The 13765-nt window shown below is 40.4% G+C and overlaps 1 protein-coding gene across 4 annotated transcripts in view; it reads right to left on the bottom strand.

Moving 5' to 3' along the window:
• map4k3a (mitogen-activated protein kinase kinase kinase kinase 3a) overlaps window positions 1–13765 on the bottom strand; it is a 73658-nt gene that overhangs the window by 52627 nt on the left and 7266 nt on the right. For all 4 annotated transcript variants that reach the window (XM_079392922.1, XM_079392924.1, XM_079392923.1 and 1 more), the window contains exon 2: window positions 3399–3456. In XM_079392922.1, coding sequence (XP_079249048.1) covers window positions 3399–3456 — 58 coding nt within the window. The remainder of the gene's footprint in view (window positions 1–3398; window positions 3457–13765) is intronic.

Genomic DNA, 13765 nt, shown 5'->3' with positions numbered 1-13765 from the left:
AACTGTTCTCAGCGCAAAACAAACAGGCCTGTAGGTTTAGTATCATAAAAAAGTAAGGTGAACAACCTCTAAGGTACTGAATAAAGGTATGGACAAGACTAAAAAATAATAATTAGCTGATACAAAAATGTTCCATGGTAACCAAGAATGTATAGTTTCTACCAAAATATGGATTACTGCAGGTATTATTAATAATTTAATATGGGGTCCCCTACAAACAGTGTAAGAAGTTTACAGTACCTCCAAATCCTCAAAATTCACATTGAAATAAAGCTCAAATAAAACAAAAACAAAATTAGTGAAATAACTGAACTGAAGTTTAAAATGACTAAACCTTTATCAGTGACTTGCATTGCTATATCCATACGAGACACAATGAAACAACAAGCAATTCAAGTTTTTCTTTGCCCAAACCATAAAATGGCAATAAAATAAAATGCAATGCACTGGACTGTAAAAAAAGACTGTGTTTTTGTTATTAAACAAAACACAATAAATAAAATAAATATATACCATAAAAGTTGCCAGTAATGTTAATAAAACCTTCCAACCATGAAGAGGTAGGCCTATTCTGCAAGATTACACTTTTTGTTCAGTGCATGACAATAATCCAATTATTCAGATTTTCCCAAAGGTTCAAATATGTGCTTTCTCCAGCTTCAAATGCTATTTTCACAGAAACTATGGTTACCACTTCTGTAATTTTGCATTGTGAAACTGTCATGAACATCAAAAGGAACAACTGATGATTTAAGCCCTCGAAAAGAGAAGGCTGTGGGTTTTTGTCTCAAACCAGCAAAAAAAAAAAAAAAGGTTTGAGGTCTGCTATTGTTCCTGCAGGTCCTGCTGGCACAGCAAAACAGCAAACAAATAGAACTGCTATAAAATCAAAATGAAAGTTGCACTCCACTGGTTTCCTTTAGGCAAGAAGATGTCATTCATCAATCCAGGTGGCTGGTGGATCCTTTACTGTGACAGTGATATCCAATATTGTCAAACCGTATCAAACCCCAGACCCCATTTGATGTCATCTCCTGCTTCGGTCTAGGTTTTATATCAAAAGCTTTTTCACTGACACTAATAATCTGGGTTTGCCTTGATCAGAGCATGAAACCTCCCTCCATCGTGCATCTGGACACAGCGGATGGTATCCCAACTCAAACATTTGGTCACTCTGATGGGCCTAGAGCACTTATGTAATGAATTTGTTTTAAACTTGCTCAAATATTTCATTTGCATGTAAAGAGTAAACGGTCACCCAATACCAAAATGAACATGGAAGAAACATAGAAAGAATTTTCCAAAGGACTTTACTGACTAAGAGCAAAGTTCTTGGTTTTCCCCCTCATTTATTAAAGAAGCAAAAGGTTTAGCAAATGCTTTTATCCAAAGTGACTTACAGTACATTTCCTAGGTAAAATCCCCCTAGACCAACCTGAGGTTAAATGCCTCACTCAAGGACACCTCACTCGACAATGGCCTCAGCTTTAGCCACTTCACCTTAGCAGCTCCTAAATCAACCTTTTTTGTCCAGTCTACCCCCAAAGCCTCACCAGTAATGCTCAAGTAACTCATCAACATCAAAACTGGAAATGTTTTTAACTTATTTCAACAACTATAACACAAATTCTCCACTAGAGAAACTCTTCATTTGCACAATGTTAATAGAAAGACCTGCAAAGGACTTTAAATTTGAACTCAGTCATTTTTGTTGGCACTTGTATTGGTCTAATCATTCAAAAGCTAAAGTTTTTGGTTACTAATTCTACTGTAGAACAGTGCTTTTTTTGTGAATGGTAATTAAAAATAAAGCTGAAATCAAAGAAAATAATAGGTGAAAAACATGATTCATACACACTAAAAAAATGCTGGGTTATTTTTTTAACCCAAATGCTGGGTTCAGATTGTTGGGTCATTTTATTGGGTTATTTTTTATATATTTTTATCCAGGTGCTGGGTCATTTAACCGCTGGGTTGAGCCTGTCTCCGGTGAAACTTCTCAACGCAGCTGGTGTGAGCACGGGCTTTATAAGTGAGAGATCCGCTGCCGCCGATTTGGTGCACTCTTTCAGGGAAATAAAGGTTTGTATACATTTTATTTAATTTATAAAGTCTTTATTGTGGTGTAAATTATATTATTTTACGCAACGCAACATAAGGATGAGATGTCAGCTGCGTCAGCGGCGGTTGTTGTTTTGCACCTTTGCCTTGCATAACATAACATAAATGGATTTGAATCATCAATACTGAGTGCAATTTAATTTGATTTGATTCTAATTTCAGTACTGTTTGTTTTTGGGCAGGTTTTGGAGCCAGTCACGCCATCTCTCAGCTATGAATGAAACACGAGGCCTTGGTCTAAAGTTTGCAGTTCCCCACGAACAGCAGCCCTTCACCGGCACGAGAATTAGCATTATTTCGGTAAAAAGCGATTACATTTTATTTGCTATAATAATGAGTGTAATTTAATTTGATGTTAAAATATGTTCTCTAATTTCAGTACTGTTTGTTTTGAGGCCGCGGTCTAAAGTTCGCAGTTCACCCGCGAACAGCAGCCCTTCACCGGCTCAGATTTCAGCGACACACCGGCACGAGAATTAGCACTATTTCAGTAAAAAGCCATTACAGAGAACGGTTGAATACACTTAAATTAAAGTGCTACTTCTATATACCTTTTTTTATTTCAAAAATGAGTGTTATATTGTAAACTATGTTGTATTCACCCAAATAAATTAAATTTGTCTTGTATTTTGTACATGGGTGTTCTTGCTTAATAATAAATGTTCATCTTTTGATTATTGCTGTTGCCTATAGTAATTCTGTGTGTGATTTTTAATTTCCAGCCCATTTTAAGCCAGCAAAATAATAATTTTTAAACAATAGATGACTTAAATTAAACAATCCAGCATGGTAGGTAAAAATGTTTAACCCAAGCAGCTGGGTCAAAATAACCCAGCATGTGTTCTGTTCAATATTTTACCCAGCGTTGGGCTGCCAAATAACCCAAGTTGGGTTGTTTTTAACCCAGCATTTTTTAGAGTGTATATTCCATTGTAGACTGTGTCTACGATAATAGTTACAGAGTAATATGATCACAAAATTGTGCCCCCCCCGGGAGGAAATCCACTCCACTCCAAAGTATTTAATATGAAAGTCATAGATATGAACATCAAAATGAGTTACTTTAATAAATGTAATATAACCTAATTTCAGTTTTGAGCAGGTAAACAGCAAAATGAAAAATTTCCCAAGTACACCTTGAAATCAGATTAAAGACCCCCTAAATAATAAAAAAGTCTGTCTAGAAGTGTATATAGAGGATATGATAATAAAATCACAGAACAGAGCCCATATGAGAACAAAATCAGTTTCGTCTGAAAGGGAAGAGATGTTCTTACCTGGCTCCAGTTTAATGACCTTGATAGCAGCCAGCTCTCCTGTAGTGACATTACGGGCCTGAAAAGGAAAAACAACATTACTTACTCAACCGATCTCTCAATGTTAATAACCATCATTACGGCTGAAAGACTTCAGATGTGATCAGAGCAATCAGCAGGCCCTGATTTTGCAGACGACTTTTGCATTTTCTGGAAAATATCTTTCCAATTCTACTGAAATATAAGTACTACACTCTTATGGGTAGCAAAAATGATCATGAAATTAGCCAAAATATAAATGCAACAGTACTTCCTGCACAGATTCCATTCGAGTCTGCTGATTGGATAAGAATTAGCTTAAAGCTTTACATTAACATTGATTTTCAATGGTTTAAGTGTCAATAATGCCTACAACTGAATTGTATGTTTAAATAGGGTAAATATACAATCGAATGTATGCTTACTGCATTAGCACTGTGCATACTTTTACATTTTCTTGTGGTTTTTAAAAGACCGCTGATCAGTGCTCATAGAGCAGAATGCTAATTCATTCGCATGCCGCAAACCTGAATAGTCACATGAGCAGAGGCACAGATATTTCATGATAAAAGAGAAAGTTTCATCACCTTTAAAACCTAAATACAAACAACTACCGCTTTACTGATCAAGACAAGAGGAAAATATGCCACTCTCAATATCCACACCAATGGACAGACTAATTTTGGCTACAAAACACTGTTGTTCAGTCCATCATGATATTATTCAATCTCGATGTGACAGGAGGAAAAACATTAGACAAAATTAGCTTGGATTCAATTAAGATGTCATCGGCGAAGTGGTCAAAGTATTTCTTTTTCTTTCTCCTAGCAACAGCGTGAGATCTGACAGCTAGGCGTTGGCAACAGCGAAAACAGGGGGTGGGGGTAGACTGAGCTGAGTATTACCGGGCAGACCACGGCTGACGGAGTCCCACAGGAAAAATACACTGATGGAAGTGCACTTTGATAGAAAGATCTGTGTGAAAAAAGTATCAGGAATCATAAAATGTCTAATTAAAGGGTCTAAATTCTCATTGACAGTTTATTTGGGTTGCAAGGAGTGGATGTTTTCAACCACCAACAAAAACGGGGTTAAAATGCTAAATGTGCAATCGTATCTAAAACAGTCCGTGCAGGCCATTAAACACTATACCTTATTTACCCTGCATATTGATATCTTAAAGGTACATATTACGTGTACATATTAGTACTTTCTGAAAAGGATACTGCTCCAGTGACCTTTTTTTCTGTGAGCGGACAGACTAATCAATAAGTGAGTCTCAAATAAATTTTTTTTTTTACTTTTGTTGTTTTAAATTTGCAATAACTTGTATTGTAAGTGTGCTGCGATTCAAAATTTTTTGACCGTTTCTACTTTAAAACGCTTTCAGAAACACTTCTGAAAATTCACAATGTAACATAGCGACAGATCTTTTCATGCATGGACAAATCATTCACAATAACTTCCAAAATATCAATGACATACATTTGGAAAATATATATTGTGCCAGCTTTATTGGTTCATTCAGATTGACGCGTTTGGGGGGTTTTCACATTTTATGTTCAAAAATGGTGGGATGCAGCATTTTTAAAAGTTGAACTATTTCTAATTTTACATCATTCTTGGCACAAAATGCCAACAAATGGGGATGCAATGGTCAAAGATGTCCATCTAATGCATGTTTATATTGAAAAACAAAAACACAGCTCAGTGAAACCATTTTTGAACGTCGTGCTTCAACCATCGAGTTAAAACTGGTCTAAAAAAACACTTCCATTCAGTCAAGCTATTTGAAAGCAAGAGTAACGCATATTTAGAAACACCTTTAGGTCAGGCAAACCCAAAGACAGCCTAATTATGCAGGGCTCCCTTAAGACAGATTAGTCAACTAATCAGGAAATGACTAGTTGATTTTGAAAACATGTTGTTTCACATTTCCATACTGATCAAAATAATTGCATATAACACGATTCCATTGCCTTTAAAAGCATCTATTTTGATCTAAACTAGACAGTTGCAGTTAACAAATGGAAGGAGTGAAGCATTCTAATGCATGATTAATAATCAGTAACATTTCGCTTATCGACAACAACTCGGAAAAACATCAGGAGCTGAGTGATATGATCTGAAAAGGATGCTGCAAAACACAGAGACATCCCGGGTAACTAATGCGAAGATGTCAAGAGCGATACAGATTTTCCGAGATTGTGTGAGAATTCACTCTGAGGTGCCTGTCAAAAATGTTAAAACACAACTGAAAGCTCCCCTCCAGAAGGCTGATGATTCTCCGCCATATATTCAAATTCCTGTTGCGAACTGCTTTGAAGGAAGCCCACATGCTGAATCCTTTCAGTTCAAAGATATGAGGCGCTGAAATCGAACCTAGTTTATAAACACAGAGCGGTCGGTATGTCACATTGACATGTACAAGATGCATGTTAGGTCATATCGGCAAATTACATCACATCCCTGCTTTGAATCGTCAGAGCAAAACACTGTGAAATATATAATTAAAGTATGTTATGCAGAAACAAAGGACTTTCTTTCTTTGGTGGAAGACAAAAAGAAACTTTTGAATTAAATGCACATCACCATGCAGTTATAATAAATGGATTCTAAGATTGCACCATAAAAATACCATAAAGCTATAATAAAAGTATTCCAGATTCATGCACTATGTTGCAACTCTTCTGAAACCATATGATAGCTTTATTTGTGAAACAGACTGAAATTAAAGTTTCATGTGAAAGAGCAACCAGCGACAGTCTTCCAATTTTCTTCTTTTGTTTTAATGAAAGGTAAAAAAAAAGGGTTATAATAATGACATAGCATTCATTTTTTCTAACATACGATTACTTACAACTCAGAATCTGCCTGCTGAAATGTTTTTAATTAGACCAAATCATGATTAGTAAACAACAAAAAAAGTATAATTATTTTCTAGGATAATCTGCTTATGTCTACATGGTGAAGGGATGCAGATTAGTGCTGATCAATAACTTCATCAAGCATCCAGGCCCAGCGGTCAATACCTCGCCTTGCAATCAGGCACATCATATTGTCTGGTGTGGTTTAAAATGATGTTAATGATCCTTTATAATGAGCCCACCATCGGCCCAAGAAAGGTGAAAGCCAAGGATCGTGGGAACCAACCAACCAGCAAAAGCATGACTGGATCTGATGACGGTTGTGAAAGTGTGGGATAAAAAAAGTATGCAAAACTGTGACTCATCCTGACCACTTTGAGTTTTTACACCTTTTTTTGCTTTTAGAAGTTTAGGATTGTGATAATGGGTTGATGTATAACACTGTGGGTTAAAAGAATATTCAGGGTTCAGCACAAGTTAAGCTCAATTGCCGTAATATTGATTACCACAAACTATTTTCGACTTACCACTGCTTTTCTTTAAATAAAGCAAAAATCTGGATGACAGAGAGACACTTACAATGGAAGTAAATAGGGCTGATTCATAACTCACTGATTCAGAAATACCCTAATAAAAAGTCATTATTTAAAATACATTTATACTACGGGGCCGTTGAATGCTTGAATCTGATTGGCTGACGAACGTTCTGAGGTGTGCAATTATTTTCAGGGAAACGCACGGCGAACGTAGTTCCAGGCAGCTTTCTTGACCGCATTACAGTTCCATATCACTTCGCATCGTTGTCAGCGCTGCCCTGACGATTTTATCAGTTAGCCTAGTGTAGCAACTTAAAGGCTACACATGACATTTCTCACTAGCGAGGTAATAACAGCGCTGCATCTTAAAGCAGACTTACAGTTTAGAGACGGTGCTTCAGAACACTGTTGAGGGACACACAGAGGTAGCCTAATTCATACAAGCTCTCTCTCTCTCTCTCTCTCTCTCTGTTTCTCTTTCTCTGTGTCTCTGTCTCTCTCGCTCTCTTTCTAATAACTTCATTATTAACTGCATTAGTCTGCTATCAACGGCTCAAGCCTCCATTGCCAGCTTTAAAATGACGTTTTGGAACTAGCAAAAGAGTCGTTGGATGAGATGCGGAAGAAATAATCCTACTCACAATAGCGATTTAAGTAGAAAAACCGGACGAATCCCTTGAAATATATAATCTGATCGATGTCTTGAGGTGTGGCAACCGTAGTATAAGCGGAATAATTGACTCCGGACCGTTGAATTATTAGAAAAATAATGTAATATAACTCCGCTTCGCGTCGTGGCCGCATCACCACCTCGGGTGTGCATTATTTTTCTAATAATTCAACGGCCCGTCGTCAATTATTCCTTACTTACTTCACACTAAGCATAGTTAAAATCTATTAACATATTTTCTGGCATATCGCTCGAGACTGATATAAAAATTCTAATTAAACTTTGTTTGGAGTACAAGTAGTACAATTCTTAACATGAATCCTAAAATGTGTTCCCTGTCGATACTTCACTCGTACTGCGTCTTGTCTAAAGACGCAATGGGAAAATGCCTTTTTTTTCTCCTGAAGCCTTATTCAATCACGCAGTGAAACTGCACGGCCATTGGTTCGTGCAGTGTGTTAAAACGAACCAATGGCTCGGCAGCAAAGCTGCACGAGCCGATGGCGACGAAGCCCACTAGAGCCCGCCAGAATGGGCAGAGCCATCTGGCTATACAAGCAGACGTTTCGCCATAGATCCTCAGATTTTTTCTCCTTCAGCAACGGCGACTTAGTCTCCTCTGATCCCAGAAGCCTACTCGCCGTTGACACACCTCGCAGTTGGACCCAGCGACCTCAATCTGCTCGGCTGATCCGCCAAGGCTTTTCCTCGCACCTCAGCACTGCAGCAGTTCTGGTCTCGCGTTGTTGCAAATGCCGCGCCGTTACTGCGGTTCGTGCAGGTCTGCCCTGCACGTCGATGACAGCCACCGCGAGTGCGTCTCCTGCCTGGGGAAATCTCATGCGGAAGCCACGCTCACAGGATCTGACTGTTCTCATTGCGAGAATATCAGTCTCGCCTCTTTGCGCTCGCCGATAGCTTTCTTTTCAGAGAGCGACTCCGCCCTCGTGCCCTCCCGTTTTCTTCCTCCCAGGGACCTGTGAGGAAAAAAACAGCAGTGCAGAGGACCTCAGCGCCCGGTTGAGAGCGAGCTCACGTCGGCTCAGATCCCATGTGCCTCGCTCTCAACCACACAGAGAGGTTTCACCTGTCCTCTTTACCCAGCCTGACCAGCATCCCTCTGCCAGCGCGAGCGATCTGGTCTCGTTTGGGGGGAGTGACGAAGAGCTGATCGATGACAGCATGTCATTGACAGCTTCGGATACAGAGGAGCTGTCGGGCTCGGGAGCTGAGCCCCGCCCTCCTGCCTTCGTCCACATCCAGCGCCGCCAAACATACGATCATACAAACATACGGGCATCTCTGCCCGCCCACTGCTATCGGCTGGAAGGCAAAGGCCGCCCATCCGTCCAAGCCATGCAGGACCACTTCAGCGCTCGCTGGATGCTCCTACGCTTCAGCTGGACAGGCCAGGTCTTTCAGGCCCAACTACTCTCTTCCATGGACGAGTCTGAATCTGATCCTGCGACTCCTCAGGGAGCTGAGAAGTGCAACAGACCTGGCCCTGCGTGCCACCAAGACCACCGCTAAGGCGATAGGAAGGTCCATGGTTAGTCTGGTGGTGATCGAGCGCAACCTGTGGCTCACGCTGACGGAAATCAAGGATGCAGACAAGGTCCCCTTCCTTGATACCCTGTTTTCCCCCAACAGCCTCTTTGGACCGGCGGTTGAAGGGTTTGCTGATGGGATCGTCCCTGGCCATGCGACACTTCCTGCCAAAGCGCTCCAGCTCCGCAGCTGCTTCCAGTCGCCCTAAATCTACGCCTACTCAGCAGCCCGCGAAGCCTGCACCTGCACCTTCGCCTCAGAAGACAACTCTCACTGCCCGACTTATTATTCAAAAGTCAGAGATGCGTTGGCCCACGACTGGCCTAACCTCCTCCTTTATGCACACACCCCCCGATTGCCCTGATCCCGCAGGTTATCAGGCGAATCAAGGAAGGAGGACACAAGGTTCTCTTGGTGTCCCCCCTTTGGAAGAACCAACCCTGGTTGTCAGAGCTAACTCAGCTGCTTGTAGCAGCCCCGTGGCCCATTCCCCTGAGACGGGATCTCCTCTCTCAAGTGAACGGGACAATATTGCACCCTTGGTACGAGCAGTGGGCCCTGCCCCTATGGCCGCTTGATGGGAGCCTGCGAGCTTCCCAGAGAGAGTGTTAAACACCATTTCTGAGGACAGAGCCCCGTCTACAAGACACCTCTATGCCCTGAAGTGGTCTGTTTTCTCCACTTGGTGCTTAGACTGCGGTGAAAACCCATCTACCTCTTACTTATCGGTGGTTCTGTCCTTCCTGCAAGAGCTGCTGGATAAGGGACACTTCCCACCCATACTCAAGGTGTACGTAGCAGCTATAGCGGCCTCCCATGCCCCTATAGCAGCCCAATCGGTGGGCAGGAACAACTCAGTTGTCCGCTTTTTGAAGAGTGCCAAGAGGCTGAATCCGCCTTGGCCCCTCACAGTCCCTACATGGGACTTGCCCACTGTGTTGAGGGCTTTGAAGGGCCCTCCTTTTGAGCTGCTACAGTCTACTACCCTTCAGTCACTGTCGCTAAAGACTGCTCTGCTCCTAGCACTAGCATCGGTCAAGCAAGTAAGAGACCTCCAGGAGAAGGCAGGGTTATGTGCCCAAAGTGCTTTCCACTACATTCAGAGCTCAGGTCATCACGCTCTCCGCGCTTCCTCTCCCTCTGAAGAGGACCGGGAGTTATCCTTGCTCTGCCCTGTCAGAGCTTTGAGGATTTACTTTGAGTGTTCCGCCCCTTTTAGGAGGTAACCGCGCTAAAAGGCATCCTGCAATGCCGCATCGGACAACGAACCCATTCCACCAGAGGCAATGCCTCATCATGGGCGTGGTCTAGCGGTGTGTCTATTACAGAGATCTGTGCGGCGGCCGGCTGGGCCTCGCCGTCCACATTTGCTAGGTTTTATAACCTGGACGTACCGGCCTTACAGGCCAGAGTCTTCTCTGCTTAAGTGGGCACACTCTACGTTATGGGAAGAATTCTGACGGAGAGTCCTTGACTGCGCCACTCTCAAGTTCTCTGGTTGTTTGCTTGCATGCATTCGGCCTGAAAAGTACCGAAAATGCAAGATTCATCTGGAACGATTACCTAGGCCGGGCGTGATTTTTGAGATCAGATTATAAAAAGAAAAAATAATTTATTATCCTACTTGATGTCTTAACCAATTGATATGCTTGTTACTATATACCTCATATAATTTTAAGTCAATCAGATCATTGCACACTGAGATGAGTCTTCATGTGTTCACACTGTCTGGTGGCCATTTTGAAAGCGGTCTAAAAATTTTCACCAAAAGAGGAGCCCCTTAAATGTGCGTTTTTTTATGTTTAAGCCTTTATTTTGGGTAAGTTTGGTTACCCATTGTTTCGTTTTTAACACACTGCACGAACCAATGGCTGTGCAGTTTCACTGTGTGATTGAATAAGGCTTCACAGTTCAGGAGAAAAAAAGGCATTTTCCCATAGCGTCTTCAGACAAGACGCAGTACTCGTTCCGTATCTCAGGGAACCAAGATTACGACAGTAACCGAGTACGTTTTTATGTCATTATTGTTGAGGATTGTATGATCTTTGAATAGTATCTGTCTTTAAATGCAAGATATTTAGAATGTACCTGAAGTATACTTAGTTCCACTTTAGCAAAATCAAGTATACTTCAGTATATCTTTAGTTGGACTTCAGCCCTACTTTCGCACAATTAAAGTGCTTTAAGCACAAAATTAGTTGTTCCAATTTAGCAGACTTTAAGTATATGCAAGGTATTTTTAATAACTTTTTTTTTTTTTTTTTTTTTTTTTATAATAATAAAAAAAGAAATCGCATAAAAGCAAGCTTATTAGGCTGCTTCTCACTGAATTTAACTTGTTTCATAATGAATGAACTTTACACTGTTATTGAACAGAACTGAATTAACTCTGAATTGCCTGGAGCTGAATAATAACACTATTATCTTGTTAAAGCTGCTTTACAGGAGAACTTTGATCTGCTTTTTTTTTAAAGGGCACCTATTATGCAAAATCCACTTTTACATGGTGTTTGTTAAATGAGCAGCATTTACTACACATTATTTGCATAGCCCTAGTTCTACTGTAGTTTTTTTTTAATAAGCTTTTAATTAGTTTCTTATTCTTCTTTAATTGTTAACTGTTTACTTGTCTTCAGTGAGTTTTTCCTTTTTTTAATTTAGGCTAGTATTGTTTTTTTTTTCATATTGACACTGGTGCCAACAAGCATTATGAAATTTTGATTTTGATATCTTTTTGATATCATTTTGATATCTTATTTCATTTGATTACTTTTTTTTAAATCTTATTTAGACCTTATTTAAAGCAAAAATAACAAATATATATGTATGTGTATATATATATATATATATATATATATATATATATATATATATATATATATATATATATATATATATATATATATATATACACATACATATTGTTACCATAAAGTAATATAGGCTAACTCATATCGTGATATGAGACTTTGGTCATATCGCCCACCCCTACTCATACTGCTTTGGAATAACTTGAGGATCAGTAAATGACGACAGAATTAAAATTTTTGTGTTAACCATCCCTCTAAAACCCAGCCTCCCCGAACGTAACCCTTTGACTTCCACACTTCTATGCCCTTTTTTCCCCAGCAGCGCTGAGGCGCAGAGCAACAGCCAAGCGCTCCACCTGCACAGGTGCAGCACGCTGTGGGGCTGCGAGCTGCTGCCATGTCAGGTAATTACAGAGAGGTGGATAAATCACTGCAAGCTTGGCCCCCGACCAGCCAAATCTAGGCCAATCATTTTCTGCACTGCCTAGCAAATTTGATGCCTTGTATTAACAATTTACTGTGCCAATGCGGCACTGACCTCGGATAAACAACCCGTTTTCCTCTCTAATGTTTTTCCTGCGCTGGTGTTATCAAACATTTCATCGGATTCATTATTCATGCTGTATTGCAGTTAAATGCAGAGCACATAATGCATCAAGAATTCTAGCGCGAGCCTACAGGAGCGTGCCTGGGCTTGCTAAAAAGTGATTATGAAACTACAGTACAACCGAGACGACTGTGCTCTCTGAGTCTCCCATCAACAATATAGTTTGCACATATGAATCATTACTACAACACGGTCGATTAGCTGTCTAATAAGTCTAGCTCTAATTCTGCTACCAACATAATTAAGTAAATCACATTCTTGTCCAAACAAAGGTAGAATATCAGTCGCTCATGCTCACTATGGGAGAATACAATTTCTCTCCACGGCCACATTTGTAGGACAGTAGCTCACTCTGTCACGCAGATCTGTATTTCTGCTTACTCATTGAAAGGATGCGGCAAGGTTGAAACTGCTTTAGTCTCCAGAATATGGAGAAATCTCAAGGCCACTCAAAAGTAGGCTAGATGGCAAGGACGTTCTATTAAAAGAGACCATGTAATCCAGTCTGTTGTGAATTTCTAAAAGGTGTGAAGGCACATGAGAGAAAACACATGAGAGTAAGCAAAGGTGTTGACAGTGACTTCTTGCAAAAAGTGATGAAAGAAAGAATGTGTGATGGCTGGAGTACATTGACCTCAGCTTTGTGAGACTCCTGCGAGGTGTTTCAAGGTTTCCTCAGGGAAAAGGTTCGAGGTCTGTGACTTTCTCTGACTAATGAGTCCTGGTTGCCCATCAAGCCATTATGGTCTGACACCTCTATGAACACAGTCACAAAAACAAGAGAGTAAAGGTACGGATATGCTTCATACAACCAAAAAGCAACTTGCAGAAAGGGAACTGACCAAAGCAAAGCACTTCCAAAATCTGTAAATAAATATTTGATATATGAATATTTGGTCACACTTTATTTCGGGGAGCAATTCTCACTATTGATTAACTATTAAAGGGTTACATTAACCCTTAAATACACCCCAAAATTAAAATTGTCATTAATCACTTACCCCCCATGTCGTTCCAAACCCGTAAAAGCTTTGTTCGTCTTCATAACACAATTTAAGATATTTTGGATGAAAACCGGTAGGCTTGGGACTGTCCCATTGACTGCCAAACAATTAACACTGTCAAGGTACAGAAAAGTATAAAAAACATTGTCAGAATAGTTCATCTGCCATCAGTGGTTCAACCATAAAGTTATGAAGCTACAAGAATACTTTTTGTACGCAAAGAAAAAAAAAAAGCACTACAATTCGTCTCCTCTGCGTCAGCGTAGCGCCATTTTGGAAAATATCCGCAGGATGCAAGCAGCGTACG

This window comes from Barbus barbus (genome assembly GCF_936440315.1).
Source record: "Barbus barbus genome assembly, chromosome: 35".
Classification (NCBI taxonomy): Eukaryota; Metazoa; Chordata; class Actinopteri; order Cypriniformes; family Cyprinidae; genus Barbus; species Barbus barbus.
This window is presented reverse-complemented; position numbering and strand designations above follow the sequence as displayed.